At 33.8% G+C, this 17,775-nt stretch overlaps 1 protein-coding gene across 1 annotated transcript in view; it reads left to right on the top strand.

Moving 5' to 3' along the window:
- Nucleotides 1-3,925, top strand: part of LOC126975619 (irregular chiasm C-roughest protein-like) — a 135,744-nt gene extending 131,819 nt beyond the window's left edge. Inside the window, exons 21-22 of the mRNA XM_050823611.1 lie at nucleotides 150-234; nucleotides 1,383-3,925. Of these exons, the coding sequence (XP_050679568.1) occupies nucleotides 150-234; nucleotides 1,383-1,411 (114 nt within the window). The 3' untranslated portion in view covers nucleotides 1,412-3,925. The remainder of the gene's footprint in view (nucleotides 1-149; nucleotides 235-1,382) is intronic.
- Nucleotides 3,926-17,775: the final 13,850 nt, after the last annotated feature.

The raw sequence follows: 17,775 nt of genomic DNA, 5'->3' as shown, positions 1-17,775 counted from the left end.
TAGTAAATTCAGGACAGTTCTTTGTTTTTAATTCAATTTAGCCATAGATCATTTGAGTTTCCATTATTTTGATAAATATAGGTAGGATAGAAAAGATTTTGAATAAACATAATTGTATAATGCTTTACTGATTTGTGTATTGTTGAAAGGTTCCGAGCATGTCGCCACAAAACAGTTCGCGGTATATATTGCCACAGTCAAACCAGGGATTGTCATCTAAGCTAGCTGCAAAAGGTAATCTAACATGTAACTAGAAAGTTTAACTCAATGGTTGTGACGAGAGTTAGACAATTACGTGTAATATTGCTACATTAGTTTTTTTGTCTTTGAGGTCTACGTCGTAGAACCGTAGCTGCGTAGCAACGAGGCGATACAAACGGATGTATTAGAATTATTTAGATAAAGAGAGACTTCAAACAAAATATAAATTTTATTTGAAAAGCTTGAATCTAGAACCATTTGGAAGGATTTGGTGGGTAAAAGGTGTTAAGCTGGATCCCTCATTATTACTCTACCACCCTTATTAAATGGTATTGCAAATTTGTCACGAAATTGCTTATATATCCCCCCAACTCCTGCCAAACAAATAGATAAAAAGACGAACATTCAAAATGTCACTCAAAAGGAAACTAGATGTTAAGTAACCTTCTCAGTTAAGACTTCAGGCAACGTCAAAGGTATCCTTTTAAGGTTTTTCGTGTGTAAACTTCTTTGAGCGCTCTAAGTGCCTATTTTTCATCATTGAAAGAAACTGAGACGTCAGAATCAGTTATGTAACACACGATTCAGTAAAGTCAGCTCGTCAGCTAATTTTATTGCTGTTATTTTTTTTATGGAAAAGCAGGACAAACAAGCGTACGGGTCACCTGGTGTTAAGTGATCACCGCCGCCCAATAATTATTATATTTAGGTACACAAACGATTACAAAAAAAGTTAACATTCAGAAAAATTTTTCGTTATGAAATTTTAAATATATTTACATTGAAAAAGTTTATTTTTTTTTGTATTTCAACTTATAACCAATATCAATTTTATAGTATTTATAAAGTCTTATTATTAATAATACTCAAACTCTATATTATATACGACTTTTACTCGTAGAGCTCGTTATGCCGTTTGGTAAGTAGTTTTCTGTCCAAATCTTTACAATTTTGTGTCCATTTTTTTATGGAATAGGAGGACAAACGAGCGTACGGGTCACCTGTTGTTAAGTGATCACCGCCGCCCACAATCTCTTCCAACATCAGAGGAATCACAGGAGCATTGCCGGCCTTTAATCCATCGTCCATCTCCCGTCCAGTGTCTCCGTCGTCATTTCCAATTAAAATTAAGATGAAAAATTCGAAATATTTTTTATTAATAATATCTAATTATTTTTCAGGTATCGGATCAAGTGCAACACATGTTTAAATAAAAAATTTCAAATAGTTATGGAATTGTAAAAAAAATATAGCGTGATCTCAAATCAAAGATGTAGAAGCCTAAAAATTGGAGCTTTAAATGTATTTAAATGTTTATATAAACGGCCAAATTCCTTATGACGCCTACGGATAAGGTATTTTAGATTATTGTTCACGGTTATTAAATATGTTTTGCTACTCCTCTGCTGTTCTCTATATCTGTCATTGATATAGCCCCGATCAGTAATATAAGTACATACATTATTAAGTCTTTCGAAAAGTCAATGGTCTAAAAAAGCATAGTTTACCTTATATAATATCGCCAAAAAAGCACAGTTGTTTTGGTTCCACAGACAACTAAATCTAGGTTAGGTATGGTAGGTTCATAGAAATATCAGTTAATACGTAGAACATACATAATATTTTCATGTTTAAATCATAAGACTTAACATTTTAATGTCAACTTAAGAAAACGATTAACGATTAACCAATTTATAATTTGCGCGTTGCGTCATTCATTGCGTTTTTCATCCTCTTTAAACAACTCTTGCATAAAATATTATTTAACATGAGTAATACTAGTTTGACAAAATCATAAATAAATAGTGCTTTAAACTATACTTACAAGGAAAATAAAATCTACTATAATTTTAGCAAAACAATTAAAATTATCAAATCGACTAGTTGGTTCACGCAGGTTTCACTTGTACATGTAGATAATGCGCGAGTTGAGTGCAGAGTTCAGGCATGCGATAGTGCTGTTACCTAATTATAATCGATAACCATAATAATGAGTGTGTCGATAAATTTTAAAAATGCTTCAACTATACCATTTCACACTTGGCCATCACACACATGTATTAAACATTTTTCGCGATTTCTCATGGTTTGCGATGAATAAATACTCATTTTTGAAGTTATACTTCTTTAGGCGCGTTATGAAAAAATGGTGGGAGTGGTTTCTTCGTCCATTATTAGGAGAGGCAAAGTTTTGAAGCCCATCCAGCCGAATTCATTATTAATTAATTGTCAAAGCAAGATTGCAAGATTTTTACAAAATTGTTCTTTCTTACAACATAGAATAGCACGAGGTAAAAATCATTTTAATGAATGACTTTTGCTTCGTTAGGCCGAAGGAGTATAACTACTTGCGTGCGTAAATAAGTATACACACACTTTTTTATTTGAAACGGAACCTGATGCCCTTGTATCAGTCATTATAAAAAATCTAAAACGTAGCACGGGCTCGCAACTTTAGTATTAAACGACAACATGGTAAGCATCGACTACGGCACAGCACTATATTGTAGGCGCGTGAGGCGAGGCGTGCAGACAATGGGGGGAGATGCTCCCGCTCTACACGCCAGACCCCGACTGCATTCAACTCGCGTGCTATCTATACAGTTTTATGATATCAAAACTTACATATTCACTGTAGTTAGTACACGGCACTCCTTAACTTAAGTTGGTGACTGATATTGGCAATGAAAAGACATATTTCAATAATTTAGCGTGTTACTCGAAAACTGATTTGCAAGAGCAATCACAGTAAGCATATTTTTAGCAAATATCAACCTTCTTTAAAAAGTATATGAACTAGTTTCCATTCCATAATAATTTTCAATGCAGTACTTGTAAAAGGTCTTCATCGCGATATTAATTGGCGACGACGAATGATGTTATTAAATTTATTGAAATTTCAAGAACTGTCTCATCATAATATTATAGTTCTCAACTTTCGTGAATAAAACGTTATTTGTAAGGAAATAGGATAGTTACAAAGTGTAAATATAGTGAGTTGTTAATATTTTCCCATCAGGATCGAGATTTATTAAAACGACGATTTTTATAAAGATAAATTTTGTATTAATATTATGTAAGCTTACAATAATTTTAATAAGAACAAATTTTGACTAAAATTTTTTTTATTTTTAAGAGACATTGAATGAATTGTGAGAAAATATTAGTAATTTCACAGTAAATAATTAAGACTGAGATAAAATAATTAAGCTATTAGTGTGTGATGATTTGTCCTATTGTGCGGAAATGTTAAGAAATTGTGTGCTGTTTTCTAGAGTAGAGACAATACAAAGTCCTGATTAAAACAATTGGATCTTACTCTCTGTTTTGAAGAATAAGAAAAGAGGAATATAAAACTCATTTGAGGGTAATTTTAGAAAGGAATCAAAGATTAGTATTGTGTTTAAGTTGTGTATGATTTAGATGTAATTTGTATAAAGTTTTAATGTACAACTTAGTTACGCGTCAGTATAGGTGCAACCAAATCCTTTTCTATGCTTTTGTCATGTACTATTTTATGTTTTTTTTTTTTTATATTAATAAGCAGTCCAATGGGCCTTCCGCGAGATCAATGCACTTTTTACATATAAATTTTAATATAATTTTTTCGTATTTTAATATAAAATCTTTTATATTTAACTATGAAATATATAAATACGATTTTATTTTTATATTTTTTGTGGGAAATGAAATCTTCAGGTTTTCTACTTTTGTTTTTGCAATTATTTACAGATTATGTGGAATTTTTTTAATGGAATAATTGAGGGCTTTGCAATTTTTATTATTATAGTCAATGTTTGTTAGGTCTATTGAAACCAATGAAGATTTAACAAATTTAATGTCTTAAAATACAAAATAATTTTTGTTTTGTATATTATTTAAAGTTTAACTTTATTATTTGTGAATTAAACAAGCTATGACTATTTCTTTTGTATACATAAATTAAGGGGTACTATTTTCAATTATATACCATTTTTTATATGTTGAGACATAAATGAGCCAGTATTTGTAAGCATTGTTAGTACTTTATTTAAGTTAATTATATTTTTATATCGTTCGTAAGTTTGCCATAAATTTTGACAACAATATTTCACTGGTCTTGCTGAATATTAATTTAAGCATCAGTGACATAAAAGTAAATTAAAAAACAGTATGTCGGGTTGTGTAAGAAGTTAAATTTAATGACGAATATATTTTATCCTGATTAATATAATGTTACCTATTTTAAATGTAACAATTAAGATTCATTAATTAATAAAATACTGGTCTTGTTCGAGCTGTACCTATATATTACTTTTACACGGGTAGGCCCTAAAGCAATAGAACTTCTGACAATGTGAAAGCGTTAATTTGCGGACTATTCGGTACTACTGTAACAAAGCCCTCAGATAAGATTTTTTATCATTATATTTATAAGCTATTGAATGGCTAACGAATCGAAATAAACACTTTAAACAGCTTTACTGTTTACAGTGCTTATATCGTTCAATAAAATTACTTTAAATGATGTAGGCCTATTGAATATAGGGTGTAGGAAATAAGTTCTTGTATTGATTAGTGAACAGAGTATTTTGATGATCAGTCAGATCTGATTTGCTTGTTTTTTGATGATGTGAATAAATGGTTTGAAAAGAGATTGGTTTTTATTACAATTTGTTTCAGAATAATTGATCAATAAATTGTATGTCCAAAGAACCAATTAAAACAGAAACAAGTGTAAAAATCAGAAGGGCGCCGTAGCTAGTGAAAATACTGGGCAAATGAGACTTAACAATGCTAATAACGAATGTCTCAAGGAGACGAGTGCAATTGTAATTCCATTCAGAATTTTTGGTTTTTTCAAGAATCCTGAGCGCCACTGCACTGTAATGGGCAGGGCATATTAAATCACCATTAGCTGAACGTCCTGTTCGTCTTGTCCCTTATTGTCACAAAAAAAGAAAATGTATAAAAAGAAAAAGATATTTTACAAAGCTATTGTGACAAGCAAGAAGTTCACAATGCAATGCCTCTTTTGATCGGAATTGCAATTGAGACGCAATCACTTTGAGACGTAAGATGTTGTCTCATTAGCTCAGTAATTTCGCTAGCTACGGTGCCCGACAAACCGAAACACAATAATGGTTCGAGGTAGATAAATTCTTCGCTGTGATACCTGTCCAAAGAAGCCTCTCAATAGTATCTACTAGCTTAAACTTCTTCCAATTTTGGGTCTTATATTATAGCATGCTCGTCTTTTGGCGATGACACATATAAGTTGGGCCATTGGGTAAGAAACTTTGTCGTATGCTTCGTGCCTTATTCTTCCTAACTCACCGGTCTGCCCATTTAAATATCTAACTTTAAATCATCTCCTTGGGAATAAATTTTGAAGCAGATATCATAAATAAAATGTGAATTTTTATTGAAAAGTGAGGGTCACTTTTCACTACACTTTCTTGTAACACCAAAGGAATACCAGAATCGTTTACAAACCTCGGAATCAAATCGAGTGTGCCGTGGTGAGAATCCACGGCTACGTTGACAACGCTACCTACTGCGCCACCGATTCTATACAGATATCAAACGCCAGTCGTACATCTTAATGAAAAAATGTCGGACATCATACTTTCGTCTATCATTTATTTTATCCTCTTTTTAATGAAATTTCCAAAACTTACTTCTCAGTCCTTTCTCCTCTTCCTCTTTGTTTAGATTAATTGGGCCTTAATGAAATATGCTTGACAATATTTGTGCACGTAATGAACAGCTGGATAGCTCACATAGGGAAAATGATATTGATATATATCCTGACGCTCGTCTGTGGACAAGCTTTTGGATTTTTTTTTCACAAGCCATGATCTTAAATATTATTTCCAATACCAGAGTGAGTATCGTTCCTCCATAGTGAGGGTAAATAAACATTCTTCCAGATATCCTCTTCAATCTTCCAAGTTTTAAATACATAATATTTGGCATAGATTAAGGATTGGTCTCCGCTACGCTCCAATTAGATACCGCAGGCGTAGTCGCGTAGTGCAGCAACTAATTCTACGCCCAAGTGGGCGTACGCGGGCGAGTCTGGAACAATGTGTAACGTCGACGTGCCACATGTTCTGTTAAACTTTCCTAATAATTGAAACAAAAATGAAGGTTGCGATGTAAAATTTTGCAAAATAATCAGGGATCACATATCATCAGTAAGTATTTTGTTTTTTATTAATTTCATTGTAAAATAACACGAAGCGTGTGTTTAAGATTTGAAAAATGCCACACTTTTTACACAAATTATCGATTATTATTATTATTATTTAATAGTAACCGTAACAAAAAACCTATTGTTCTTACGTAGTGCGGTAACCAGCTCGAGTGCAGCGGAGACCAATTATCAATCTCAGACAATTTGTTTAGTATTAGTTTCAAATTATTATGCTTACATTTGACCGGCGTTCAGAAATCAGTTTCCAACATTCCTGGCTCAGTGAAGCAATATCTGTAGAGCTCAGTGACATCAAAGTGAATCTAATAACAGGCCTCAAAGCAATCAGTGCCGGTGTTTACGTTCAATCTGGAGACGCCGGGAACAAGCCAGTTATGATAGTCAATGAATTAATTTGAATATCGGCTGGATCGATGACCACGTGAAATTGAGATGATGTTGTCCTCGATCTTGAGAAGACTGAGACAACAGGAAGAGAGATATAGTAACAATACTACTGAATACGGTATGCAGGAAGCTGGTGGGAATATTAACATTAAACTAAAAGTATAATTTAACTGGATCCTGATTTTTACTGGATATTGTCATCCAGTTTGTAGTTGCAGAACCGAATGCCAAGTTCGGAATGACCGGTGCAGGATACTGTAAAGAGGATACTCTCCCTCACAGGGCTCCTATCCGGTCATTGCAAGCTGAATAGGCACCTAGCCAGAATGGGTCTCAGTGAACCTTTGCAAATTCTGCTGCGAAGCCGCTGAAGACCCCATACACATCCTTTTAGAATGCGAAGCCATTGCCAGAATCAGGCTAGGGTGTCCTAAAATACCTTCACTTAAAGCAGATGACGTGCTCTGCCTGGACCCTCTGAGGATCCTACGCCTTTTAAAAGTAATAGGTCTCGAGGATATAATAAAACACTCGGCACAGTAACACGTTTCCTAGTTTGTAGCCTCGATTCTCTTACCTAACTTTTGAGTTGACAGTAGGCGCGCTAGCGCAAGCAGGGGGCACAATAGATCCTAAGATTTAGTGCATTTTATGATCCAAATCATAATAATAATAATAAACGGTATACTCGTGTGACTGTTGGTATTGCAGCACGTATACTACTACACAGGATCCTGTAGAAAACTGTATCAAACTACCTGTCTTGCCATAAATACTAAAACAAAGAAAAAGAAATTTTCTATTGCAAATAACATTTATTACATTTAAAGTGTTTCAGTTTACATAAATAATATAAAACAATATAAAATATAAAAAGTTCATTCGAAGTGGACTCCATTTGCAGCAATACAGTCCTTTAAACGTTGAGGTCACTTATCAATATAAGCACGCACTCTTTCCATTGGCAAAATCTTCCCTGCTGATCGTACGGATTGTTTTAGAGACACCAAATTATCATGGCGCTTAGAGAATTAAAAACTTTCTATATTTTTCTGTGACCTGACCTCCCTTGGCCTACTGCTTCTGCAGTTCTTTCGATTGTACCATCCTATTGCTTTTGAATAATCAGTTGTTAAATGACCAGTTCGTCTCTCAAAGGCTGCAAGTCCGAAGTCATCTGTAAAAATACGCAACATGGTTCTATGTGCTATCTTTATCTCCCGAGCTAAAATCTTTTGCTTTCGGACTGGATTTCTTCGAATTCCTTCCCTTACCGTTTTGACCACCTTTTTCGTAAGAACACTACGTGGACGGCAAGATCTTTTTCTGTTACAGACAAAGGAGACCTCCTTCCATTGTACCTTTTAGTAGCCCGGTACATAAACATTTTACTAATACGAAGCGTATGGAGAGTTTTAAAAAATTCATTTGGCTCCATACCTACAATGTGTAATGTATTAACAGCTCTCTTTATTATTTATATATAATTTGATAATATTAATCTGATATTATTATCAGATTCATTTCTCTTTATCACCCCACTCCATTTTAATATTACAAAATATTGTACAATGTATTGGCGCCAAGATGAGAAAACTCAATGAACATTCATATAAAAATTACAGATTCGAAATTTAAATGTAATAATTTGTTTATTTTTAATTGTAACAGTATTTAAGGCGCGACTAGGTATATTATGTTGTCTATTTATTTTTACTATTTACTATTTATTTATTTATTTAAGACAACAAAAGGTCCATATATAAATGTTAATGAAATAGTCTTATCTATTTCTAAGTATCTATTTATAAGTTTTAAAAACTAATTAGAAGTAACAAAAAGTAAGTAATGAACCATATTTATTCTTATATTTATTCATGAATATAACTCACATTTGAAATAGTGCAATTACAAAAAACCTTACCATTTAAGTTTATAGTTAAAATCTAGATTTAAGTACCTATTTAAATTTGTAGTTACGAGTAAGATACATAGTATCTTATTTTACATACACATACTTTCGGCCGGTCGGCACAAGCAAGGCGGAACCGGAAACGCTAACACAGCTATGTACAGTACGGAAGCTCAACGTTCGACCACTTCCGGTCAGCAACTACATTGTAGTTCTCATTATAATGAACGATATTGTCTCATGCAAATCAATCAGTATTTGAACGTAATGAGCTGAGTTAGCTATGACTGTTTCATATACCTATTGGTTAAAGATACAATTATCTAAGTCATAAATTCAAATATTTTTAAAGAACGTCATCATCATCATCATCATCAGCCGGAAGACGTGCACTGCTGGACAAAGGCCCCCCAAAAGATTTCCACGACGATCGGTCAGGACCGAATAAGTTGGATGAGGGCAGCGCCTGCGCTCTTGAGCGATCTTGACCAGATCGTCTGTCCGTCTTGTGGGGGGGCCTTTTGACACTGACTGCGTCTTACGGTACGTGGTCGCTATTCGAGGACTTTACTGCCCCACCGGCCATCTGTCCGTCGAACTATGTGCCCCGCCCACTGCCACTTCAGTTTCGTAATCAATTGGGGCTATGTCGGTGACTTTGGTTCTCCTACGGTTCTCCTCATTTCCAATTCGGTCTCGCAGGGAATCTCCGAGCATAGCCTTCTCTATTCATTATCCTCAGAGGGATGAGCAACCACGAGCTTTCTCATCAGATCCATAGTTAGCGACCATGTCTGCGTACCGTAAGACATCACTGACAACTCACACTGGTTGAAAACCTTCGTATTCGGACACTGTGGTATTTGTGGTATTAAATAACATTTAATAATTTAATAAGAACGTCTTTCCTTCAGAAATTACCACAACTCATTTGAATATATAATATTACTAGCTGATGCCCACAACTGCATCCGCGTAGATAAAGGGTTTTTAAAAATAATAAGCGAGTTCAGAATTAAAGATTATCTCATGTCTTACTCCAGTTCTGGTTCCCGTTTTTGCTCCCGTTTACAACATATTATATGAATCTTCAAAACAGCATAGAAAGAAGTACAATAGGTGTCAAAAGAAAAGACCAAGAAAAATTAATAGACATCAAAAGTAAAACCAAGTTTGAGAATGCATACACAACAGCTGAAGTGGAGGTGGACAGGGCATATGATGAGAGAAAAGCAAGAAAAATGGACAAAACTTATCACAGAATGGTACCCTTTAGACGTAAAGAGACATAGAGGAAGACAGGCAGAGATGGGAGGATGACATTAAGAAAATAGCGGGCCCAACATGGACTCGCACTGCAAAAATGAGAAAAGACTGGAGAGCTTTAGAGGAGGCTTTTGTCGGAAGACAAGTTGTAACCGAACTACCGTTTGCCGATAATCAATAGATATTAAAATTGTTAGTATATTAGTTAAACTCTAGTTAATAGTAAAATGTGTTTTTTTAGATAGTAGTCATAAGCAAATTAATTTTAGGCACATGAAACTACTATGTGTAAAACTTGTTAACAACAATTAAGGCTTTTTATTTTATTTATATGAATCTTATTTCGAGGTAGATTGCTATGCAAATTAAACCTACGATTGGTATAGTTATAATTCATCGAAAATCTCAATATAATTTTTGAAGACCTATCTATAAATACCCCACTCGTATGAGTTTGATGAAAAAAAATTTTTGAATGTCAATTCTTAGTATGGGCAACCCCGAAAATTTAATGAGAAAAAATCTCTATTTTTGTGTGAAAATGTTAATGTTGTTCAGAAAATACATCTACTTACCAAGTTTCAACAGCATAGTTCTTATGGTTTTGGAAAAAAATGGCTGTAACATACACGGGCAGACAGACAGTCATGACGAATCTATAAAGGTTCCATTTTTTGCCATTTGGCTATGGAACCATGGCTAAAAGGGTTTTTGAATGATAACATTTTCCGAAATACACGTTCTCCCTTCTGCATCCAAAAACAATAACAATCTCAGTTTTTAAATACAATGATATAAATAACACGCCTAGAACACGCGACGGGGCAGTCCATCAAAGGCAAAATTACCCCACAGCTACACAGAAAGTCACTCAACGAAATATACTTTGAGTCATTTCTAGCCCAATTAGCGTTTTGTCACCGCTTGGTGGGCCACCGAAATTAATAAACAGTAAATGTGACTTTTCTTCTAATAATAATTAATTTAATTTATCCAAAAGGTGGACGAAGATTAACTCAACTTACTCATTAGAAGCTCGGATGCGAACACGAGGCAAGAACATTTATTATTAGCAATTGAAATGTAATTATTTGGCAAAATAATTAAAAATGTCAAGTTACACAACTTTTTTAAGGGGGTGCTTAGCTGAAATAAGACCTTCTATCATTTTTTAAAGTTTGAATAATATTTGGCCAGTTTTTCATTGAACAAATTGTCATTGCGTGGCGTTGTATTCAAAGCGCGGTCGAAACACAACCGAACGAAAACTTTGCCTAATATATGCATTACCAAAGCTTTGCTTCAGACAATTTTTGAGCGTGTTTGTTAATCCAGTTGATTATCAATTTTTGTTTTTGTTTGTCAATGTGTCGTCATCGCTTCACTATTATGATAGGTCATAGTGTGAATCTTGGGTATTACTAGATTGCTAATAAGAAGTCATTTCCAACTGATACAATATCAATATTTAGATTTGACTGTTTTTCAAATATAGGATAATTAATAATAATTTGTGGATGATGAGGACAAACGATATGATCATCGCCGTCAACATTCTCATGAGACACCGGAAGAATCCCAGCAGCGTAGCCGGTATTTTAGAAAATTGTCCTTTAAGCACCATACAAGGAACAACATGCCATAGTTTGATTGTTTATTTGCTATTCTTTTATTAACACATTCTTTATTTTATTAATAACTAGTTCACAGTTAATTTTTTAAAATTAATAAATACAACCCGACTGATCATTTTTTCTCAAAAAATTTAATATAACTTATTAAAATATTATAATGATATCTAACACTGCATTAATTAGTTTCAGATACAAATGTTTTTACCATTCGGAAGTATCAAGGCACCTATACACTCTTTCATGCACTAACGGCCGTTCCCAAAATTCAGTCAATCTCTTACTTGAGACAAAAATCGTAACTATCGTTGACTTTTCTGTCCCAATAAACTTTTCGACGGTATCTCACCTTATCCCTACACGCTTTCTGTCGTTGGGACGACGGATAGCTTACCAGCGATATAAAGTTTGTATGAAAATTGCAATGCAAGGGTCCCAATATAAGCCGATATGAATGACTTATCTGTTATATTTGGACAGTTTAAGATTATTGACAGCTAATTACTGACAGTAGAAGGTAGTAATTTATCTCTATTTGTAGATAGTATATTGGGAACGGCCGTAAGTGGTTGGATGTATGTCACTTTATACTCTTATCTAATACAAATTATTTAAGTTTTCTTTAGTGTTAATTCCGCCAATATATTGGCGGAATTAACACTAAAGAAAAACTTAAATAATTTGTATAATTATGGATTTCCGCAAAGTAACGCCTTATTCAATAAACTCTTATCTAAGACTAATAGTTTCGCTAAAAGACTTCTTTGATTTCTAACAAGTCTCAACTCTCTATTTGCGAACAAAAAAAAAGATAATAGAGCTGAATAAAGTTAGTAAAAAAAGGTTTCTTACAAGTTATTTCAAATAATTCTGCTCAATACCCCGATAATTGGATCCATTTTATGGATCAGATATATTACTGACCTAGATTTTCTATCAAATATTTAACGTAAAGAGTTTTTCTTTGTTAAAATTCTTTACCTTTTGCTCGATATATAATTTTTTCATATAGGATTAAATCTTATTGTTGTTAAAGAGCTAACTGTCAGAAGGTTATATTTTTTTTAAATGCTACAAACATTTGAATTACAACAAATAATTGACATACAATAAAACCAGCAGCTAAATAAAAGATAGAATACAGCTTTTTTTTTTCAGAAAAAGATAGTATTTAAGATACCATAACAAACGAATTACAATGCAGTGAAGCTCAGGATTCGTGAAAAACTGGTACTACAATTGATCTCGTCACCTTGAAACATAAGATGTTAAGTCTCATTTGCCCAGTAATTTCACTAGCTACATCGCATATCAGACCGAAACACAGCTACGCTTACACATTAATGCTTCAAGGCAGAAAAAGGCGCCGTAAAGTAATGTGGTACCTATAATCTAGCCGGCATCCGGTGCAAAAGAGCCTCCCACTGGCCCTAATGCAATTTTGTATTCACACCTTAGACTAAAGATTTTGACTCAAAATTGATTCCTTTAGAATTCTTTTTGATGTCATTTCCAATATACTAGATATTACTACCGCTTCGGAAATAATGGCGGTCTGAGAGAGAAGAAACGGCGCAAGGAACTCTCCCAGCATTCTTTTTTTGCGCTCTTTTTATAAAAATATACGATATTGTACTTTCATTGCTATTGCTATAAATTAATCATAATCTTAGTCCCTGGCTCTCCGGCCAGCTGTGGAGTTATAGGACTTATGACAGAGCCATTTTTTTTATAAAACATTTATATTTATTTATAGATAATGGCTGAACAGTGGCTGGGACTTTATTGTAAAACATTTACCCTTAAAGCTCTTATGTATGCAAGTGGGGCAACATTATAATAACTATCTATAATCTATATTAATATAATGTCCCTGAAGTAAAGAAAAAACATTACTGCTTCAGAGCGGCAAAATACCACTTTGGTACCGCACCAAGCCGGTATCATCCGCAAAAATCCGCCTACTGATAAAACTCAACACTAGTTCATCAAAAAAGAGAAAAAAAGAATGAATCAAACTCTATTAAAGACAAAATTAAGTTTGTTTAAATTGTAGGGGTTGAATAAAAACACATATTTATTATATTTATATCATTGAACACAACCAAAGTAGTCTGACATTTTCACAAAACAGTAAAGTTTATATTATCAGACACACAATATTTCACGAGAATTTAAAGTTATAATATTCCGAAGCGTTTATAAATCAAACAGGATAGTTTTCGATCAAACATACTTTTACACAAATAAATATGAATTTGAAACGAAATATATGAAATACCCAATAATGTATGAAAACATTATTGGGTAAGTTACTATAAAGCCCTTTATTTCCAGACTTTCAAATTAACACAAAAAGTAAATCACTGTATCTACCTGTATACAAAGCATACAAAAATTATATTAATAATTGTTAAATTAAAAAAAAACTTTTTAAGTATAAGGTGTATACCTTTTGTAACGGGAAAGGCCTTATGCAAAGCCTTCCATTTGCCTTGGGCTATTTTTTGCCACTGTAGATCAGGTTTCTTCTAGATCATCTTTCCATATAGTTGATAATCGTTCTCTATAGCGCTTTACCAATGGGGCTTTCCATAAAGTTAGTATCTTTGTCCATCTCCTTTCTATAAGAATTATGACCATTTACATTACATTGTGTTTTCACAGCTATCATAGTTTTAGTATAGTATTATTACCATTGGGAGGCTCCTTTGCATAGGATGCCGGCTAGATTATGGGTGCCACAACGGCGCCTATTTCTACCATGAAGTAGTTATGTACAAGCACGACTGTGTTTCGGTCTGAAGGGCGCCGTAGCTAGTGAAATTACTGGGCAAAAAAAAACATCTTCCGTCTCAAGATGACAAGCGCAGTTGTAGTGCCGCTCAGAATTTTGGGGTTTTTCAACCTGAAACGGAAACCTGAGCAGCACTACATTGTAATGGGCAAGACATCAATTATCATCAGCTGAACGTTCTGCTCGTCTCGTCCCTTATTGTTATACAAGAAAGTATATCAAGACGTATAGATGATATAAGACAGGTATTAATTACTAACAGGAGGACACTAGCCCAAATAATAGTAATGTTTATTTTAAATAATGTAAGTAAATAAATTTTGATTTGATTTGATTTTGAAATTTATGCTAACGTCATCAGTTTTTCTGCTTTTCAACTCACATTATGAATAATTATCTAAAGTGTTTATGCCGCTAAGTTTTGTTAGTTAACATGTAGATAGCAACAGCCTACTGTAACATTGAGCTAATTATTCATAACATTTAAATTCAAATTTAAATATTTTTAGTCAAAATAGGTTTGAAAATCTCATATCTGGGAGTCATGTCATGTCTCAGAACTGGGAAGAACGGACAAAAGAAACTCAGCGGGCTTTTTTTAAATTTAATTACAACAAAGTATATTATATAATATTGTACAATAAAACTTAATATTACCCTAAGGGCGTGAGCTGTATTCCCAGTAGTTCGGGATATTCCGAAAATAACTCAAAATTGAATAAATTTAAGAGGTGACGAAACGTCAGGTTAAATATATATTCAGTACCTAGACGATCGAGTCTTGCTCGGATTTTTAAGAATGTCAAAAACTTGAAAAAAAAATCTAATAGTACATCTAAATTCGAACCGGGTCTTCCGGATCATCTAATGTCCCATCTGAGATATTATACTCTTGTATATAGTGGCGAAATTTACCTTTGTGTTCTAATGTTATTGTAGCTGTTTCTCATTAAAACACGGATAAAACTATATTTTTTAAAAGTTTATGTATTTTTTTATAATTTTCTAGCATAATACGATTAATAAACAACATCATAAAGTGGGCCTAAAAAAATTGACTCCTTTTAATAAAATATGGTTAAGAAGTATTTTATTTAAATGCATGTGTCATTCATCAAAGAAAATACTAAAATAACTCACATTAACTATATAATATTAATGTCTGCAGTTAATCTTCTTTCATCTGCCCTAATCTGGCTAAATATTAATTATTAGTTTTTATATTAAAATGAAATATACAATGTAGAACGAAACCTTACATCGAGTGATGTACATTATAGCGAAGTACTTTCTCAAATTAAAATCGAACGATTTAAGATTTTCCTTAAAACCTAAAGGAACGTAAAAAAGCCTACAAAAGCCTTACAATATACACGATGTGCCTTTAAATGGCGACACCTATTATATTATAGAACAATGGCTCGTTGAACGACAGGCTGGCCCGCGAGAGCCCTCCACTCTCGACCATGGACAATCTGTAGCACTTTACGAGTGGTATCCATTTAATTTATGGTAATCTATTATAAACTCTATCTTAGCTGTGTTAAGTTTAATATTCCGTATATTTAAAATTCAGAGTGAATTTTAAACGATTTAAGATTATAATTTTATGGAGCAGTGATTTTGTATAGTTTAGATATATTTATTGGCCGACGCCGTTTGACCGACCGATAAGATAGAAGCAAGTATTAAGGATCGCTTAGAAAATAGAAGTGTTACAAAACTATCAAATTGTGTTTTTATTATGATTTATAAACTCCGAATTAACGTGATAGATGTTGTTATATTCAAATTAATGTATATTTATTGTTTTGTTTATAAATGTGCTAAAGCAAAATGAAATTTGCCAAGAGCTTCTCCGAGGCGTAAAACGAAAAGGGGAGTTCCAGACCCAAGGGTGTCGTATGTGGCAACAAAGAGCTTTTTAGAAGTGGGAGAGTCACGCTGCCGTGTTATGACGTCAGCACAGTCGTCAGACTCGTCCGGGTTAGTTACCACACTCGCACAGAATACCGGCGTAAAGTAGCGGCCAAGGGCCGCTATGTTTCGCATAGGTTAGTGTCGACGACCGAAGGCCATCCCCCCTCCACCAGAATATGACAGCGGTACCCAAAGAGTATTTACCCAGGTGGGTACCGGCTTCTCGCGGGACTCTCAGGGGACCCGAGCATCTCGCTTGGGCTTCCCGTCGTATTCTGGGGAGGGCAAAAAACCGCGTATGGCCGAGGACAAACAAGGCAGTAACACCACGGTACGTCTTTTAAACTCTGTCAGTGTCTAATAAAATGATAACTACGCTGGATTGCAACATATTAACTGCCATAGTTAAGGTTTAAGTCAACGTTACGCTGACCTTAACATAGACTACGGAATGTGTTGCACCATGGTATTCCTAGGCATTGTTAAAGTTATAGTTAAGAATTTAAATCAATATCGAACATTAATTACTTCAAAGTATTGTCAGGTCGCTATTTAGCTATTTAACATTGACAATAGCTTTAACTGACGAATATCCGACGGTTACGGTTACAGTTAAAGTTATGATTCATCTTTTAGATGTCAAATAGTGCAAAAAACGAAATATTTTTTGCTTAACCGTTACTTTAACATGTTTGTTATTGCTAAAGTTAAATAGTTCAACCCAACCTTATATTAATATAAATATCTCAAATTTACCTTTCACGCTTGCCTCGCATCCGTGCCGAGGATTATAATGATCTTACAGACTTCTAAGCAAAAATTCAATTACTCACTCGAAGCAAATTTTGAATAGCGATTATGTAAATTGTGAAAAATAAGGAGACTTGTAATTTCTAATGAAACGTCGAAAGTGCGCGCGAAGCTTAAATTTCTCTCTTCCCTATTCAAATACATAATTGTTCGTGTTTTATGTATTCTATTAATATTTTTTACTTAGCAACTGTACTTATGATTAAGATTACAGTACACAAATTAAATTTGAAAACCAGACTGATGAAGGATGCGGGTCTCGAAACCTATCTCTCACGTCAGTCTCGCTTTCTGTGAAGCCACAATCTGAGAGTTAAACAAGACATACAAGTTTTATCATCGATACGTCACTAGAAAGGTTGGCTCAGTGGAAGAGCACTCGCCTGGAACGCGAGAGGTCGTGTGTTCAGGCCCCGTATCATTCATAAATCTTGTTTTTAAATATAATTTGTGTATTTAATTTATTTATTAATTAGAAGTGAGGGTTATAACTTGAAAAATAACATATTGTTAGCAAAAGTACTTTAATATCTAGTTAAGAGTAACTTTACAAGAGTCCTTCGTCGTGTTTATCCCAAATTACAATATAGTGAGCACTCAGTTATTATTACTTAGTTGGCTTGCTTGGAAATATAAAGTCAAAATCTTATAT

Source organism: Leptidea sinapis, chromosome 2, assembly GCF_905404315.1.
Source record: "Leptidea sinapis chromosome 2, ilLepSina1.1, whole genome shotgun sequence".
Classification (NCBI taxonomy): domain Eukaryota; kingdom Metazoa; phylum Arthropoda; class Insecta; order Lepidoptera; family Pieridae; genus Leptidea; species Leptidea sinapis.
The sequence above is the reverse complement of the archived record's forward strand: the minus strand, read 5'-3'. Positions and strand labels throughout refer to the sequence as shown.